We start from the raw sequence: 3,730 nt of genomic DNA, 5'->3' as shown, positions 1-3,730 counted from the left end.
ATAAAATAACCAATCTGTCCACACATGAATGAGTAAAGACGCCTATCAGTGCATTTTGCAATGTCATTTTATGTCATTCTACAAACTTGCCTTCTGCTATATTTGACTGTTCTTAGAGTGAATACCACATTTTCTCTCATTGCAACAATAATTCCTCAGCTACCTCTCACCAATTCCCACGCCCGTCTACAGTGCATGTCACTTCATGCTCTTTGCTTCATTTCTTGGTATTTTACTAGATTACCAGATGAGCATTTAGTTCATAGGGAGAACAAACTAATTTAAAATTCCTTTACTGGAAAGGAAGAAAAAGAAAAAGACTGCTGATAGCTGAAGCCAGCGCTGCATGATTCTGTGTTCAGAGGAGTCACTTGAAGAATGGGGAAATACATTTTTTAATTTATCAAGTGACCTAAGTGCTTTGTAAGAGAAGACTTATACTACAACATTTCTGAGATCCCCCAAATATTTATTCCAAGACAAAATGTAATTTTTCTCTGTTGAATTACAGATATAAATGATTGTGAGTACAAAAACAAAAGAAAGGAAAGGAAAGGAAAGGAAAGGAAAGGAAAGGAAAGGAAAGGAAAGAAACAGAAGTTGTTGATTATAAAGCAAAATAAGTTAATTTGGTTGCCTATGAGGAATGACGATAATTAAATCTTACACAAAGATACATTTGCCACAGGAAGGGCCTCGTATGAACAGAAGATAACACAGGGAGATTAATATAGGGAACTGACAGTCAATTAATTGGAAGATAAATGGTAAGAAGAGTCTTATGACCTCTGCATAAGTTGGTAGGGCACAGAGAGATAAAGTGTTAAAGTACTTATGATGCATACACAATTATCAGTGTGGGTTACAGTGTTATATGAGTGCAGATATATACATACCAAAGTGAGTCAAGGGTACACCACTCAATAATGTATTATTTGGGCAGAAACTGATGGAGATGCACTCCCACTGAAGTGTGAAACTGTAAGCACAGGAACAGACTATGCATATAAGTCCATGCGTGTGTGAAAAATGTACACTAACTTCTCATCTGTTACAGTGACTGTAATCCATTTCTTCATGCTTTTAACAAGGGGCTGATGCTTTCAAGGACGATGGGGTCTACTCCAGGTACTTCACAGCTTATTCAGACAATGGCAGGTATAGCTTAAAAGTCCGTGCAGATGGAGGAACAAACTCTGCCAGGAGAAGTTTACGCCATCCGTCAAGCAGATCGGCGTACATTCCAGGATGGGTAGTGGATGGTGAGTGGCTCCCAGTATCAGAAACCCAGTGAATCACTTTCATGATTTCAAATAGTGGAAGAAGCTGCAAACATTTTACAGTTCAAAATATAACTCCCTCCATTTCTAGAATGAGATCTTTATACAACTATCCCTACGTTAACACAATCTAAGCAACTAATGGATGCTGAAAACCTATCAACTAGTAATTGTTAGTGTGGAATATCCTTAGACTATCAGCAACAATGTCCACCTTTCAGCTCCAGACAAGGAATATGGCCACTATACTAGGAACAGAAGTGCAAGCCAGTGGGTAGTCTGTCCTCTGAGGTCCATGTGCTGCCACATTTTTAAGCTTTGCCTTCCTTACTCCTTATCTGGAGGGTCAGTAATGGAATAAGAGCATTATTTCTTAGCACTTTTGGAATGAAGGTACGGAAGCCATCCGAATGTTAAGGATAGAACTGGCGTTGGTTTCCCCAGCCACATTTCTGATCAGAAAAATAATTGAGAAATGAAGCAAAACTTTTCTTAAGGCATCTGTTAGGAAGGCATGGTGGCATACACCTGTGATCCCAGCACTTAGGGGACAGAGGCAGGAAGGAGGATAAGGGTTTCAAGGTTATCCTTGGCTACAAAAGTCCATTTGAGGCTAGCCTAGGTTTCATACCTGCCTGTTTGATTTTGGATCTATTTTGTTTTGCTTTGTTGGTTTTGTTTTGTTTTGTTTTGTTTTGTTAATTCACATAACAAATTACATAACATCCTCATTAAATGCACTTTTCATTTCAAAGCAAGTTATTGTGCACCTTGATTTGATCACATCCTGGTAAGAATTCAGGAGGATGAATTATTCCACAAATGGAATGCTTGTGACTGTAGCACATCATAAAATTACAACATAGTAAAGAGAAAGAAGGAAGACAAGGAGGGTCAAGAAGCTGACTGACTGAGTTCTAAAAAGAGTAGACAGTTTCATACAATTTAACTAGAGAATTTTAAATGCAGGAGAAATTCAAGGGAACCCACCCCGACCTGAAACAACTGAGGCTACTCATCCAGTCCTGGAGAATTTCAGCAGGACAGTGTCTGGAGGCGCCTTTGTGATGTCCAATGTTCCAAATAGCCCGTTGCCTGATGTGTACCCACCAAATCGAATCACAGACCTCCAGGCCACACTTGATGGGGAAGAGATCAGTCTAACATGGACAGCCCCAGGAGATGATTATGATGTTGGAAAAGGTAAGAACATGGACACTTGTGGGTTGGCCTAAGTGAGAGATGTCCAGGGTGATGCAAGAACAGATGGGTCAGCTAGAGGAGAGCACTTATGACTGACAACCCAGCCTAGAAGGACTTTTAGGATCTGAGGTTTTATAGCTTATGAAACAGGTCTTGATCTTCATGCATGGCTGTCTTTAAGAGCCAGAACTCAGCTGGGCAGTGGTGGCACATGCCTTTAATACCAGAACTTGGTAGGATGAGGCAGGCAGATTTCTGAGTTCGAGGTCAGCCTAGTTTACCAAGTGAGTTCCAGGATGGCTAGAGCTATGCAGAGAAATCCCGTCTCGAAAAACCAAATAAAATAAATAAAAGTCAGAACTCAGCTTTTACTGAAAAGTGAATAAGACTTTTGGTGTAAGCATGACTAAATATTTGTGAGAACAACTAAAAAGAAATTTAATATGATCTGATGTAGTAACTAACCCACACTTAACATTTTTCTTAGTTCAACAGTATATCATAAGAACAAGCGAAAATATCACTGACCTCAAAGACAATTTTAATAATTCTCTTCGGGTTGATACAACTAACCTTATACCAAATGAAGCCAACTCCAAGGAAACATTTGCCTTTAAAATAGAAAATATCTCTGAAGAAAATGCAACTTACATATTCATTGCCATTGAAAGTATCGACAAAAGCAATTTGAGTTCAGGACTATCCAACATCGCACAGGTAGCACTGTTCACCCCTCAGGCAGAGCCTATCCCTGATGAAAGGCCACGTTCCGGAGTTAGTATTTCTACTATTGTGCTGTCTGTGGTGGGCTCTGTTGTACTAGTTTGTATTATTGTAAGTACCACTATTTGTATCTTAAAGAAAAAACAGTCCTCATCAGGAGCTGGAACAACATTTTGAAAAGCAACATGTATAAAAAGATATTTCTGAGTTTTTAAAGTAGATTCCATGTGATTATGAACTCAAAAGTAATTTCAAGAGGGTCTAAAAGATACTTTAATCACATCCATTTTTTGTAAAGCTACCAATATAAATGTTTATAATTTTATCCCCTCATCATTGTGATGAATAAAACTGGTTTCATATTGATCTCTTTTTGTTTTTTTTTTTTTCCTGATGGGAAGGTTTTCTAAAATGATACTTCAAATTGCCTGAAGAAATTCAAAGTGTCTTCTTAAGTAGCCAAAATACAATATAAAAGAGAAAATCAACAACAGTTAGAGGGGGAAAAGGAATTTGGTCTTGGC

General features: G+C 38.4%; 1 protein-coding gene across 1 annotated transcript in view; it reads left to right on the top strand.

Moving 5' to 3' along the window:
- The window catches only part of LOC116093893 (calcium-activated chloride channel regulator 4A-like), a 24,874-nt gene extending 21,491 nt beyond the window's left edge, over window positions 1-3,383 (top strand). The window contains exons 12-14 of the mRNA XM_031375731.1: window positions 1,092-1,262; window positions 2,250-2,483; window positions 2,971-3,383. Of these exons, the coding sequence (XP_031231591.1) occupies window positions 1,092-1,262; window positions 2,250-2,483; window positions 2,971-3,383 (818 nt within the window). The remainder of the gene's footprint in view (window positions 1-1,091; window positions 1,263-2,249; window positions 2,484-2,970) is intronic.
- The last annotated feature ends 347 nt before the right edge of the window (window positions 3,384-3,730 follow it).

Source organism: Mastomys coucha, unplaced genomic scaffold (genome assembly GCF_008632895.1).
Source record: "Mastomys coucha isolate ucsf_1 unplaced genomic scaffold, UCSF_Mcou_1 pScaffold16, whole genome shotgun sequence".
NCBI classification, from domain to species: domain Eukaryota; kingdom Metazoa; phylum Chordata; class Mammalia; order Rodentia; family Muridae; genus Mastomys; species Mastomys coucha.
This window is presented reverse-complemented; position numbering and strand designations above follow the sequence as displayed.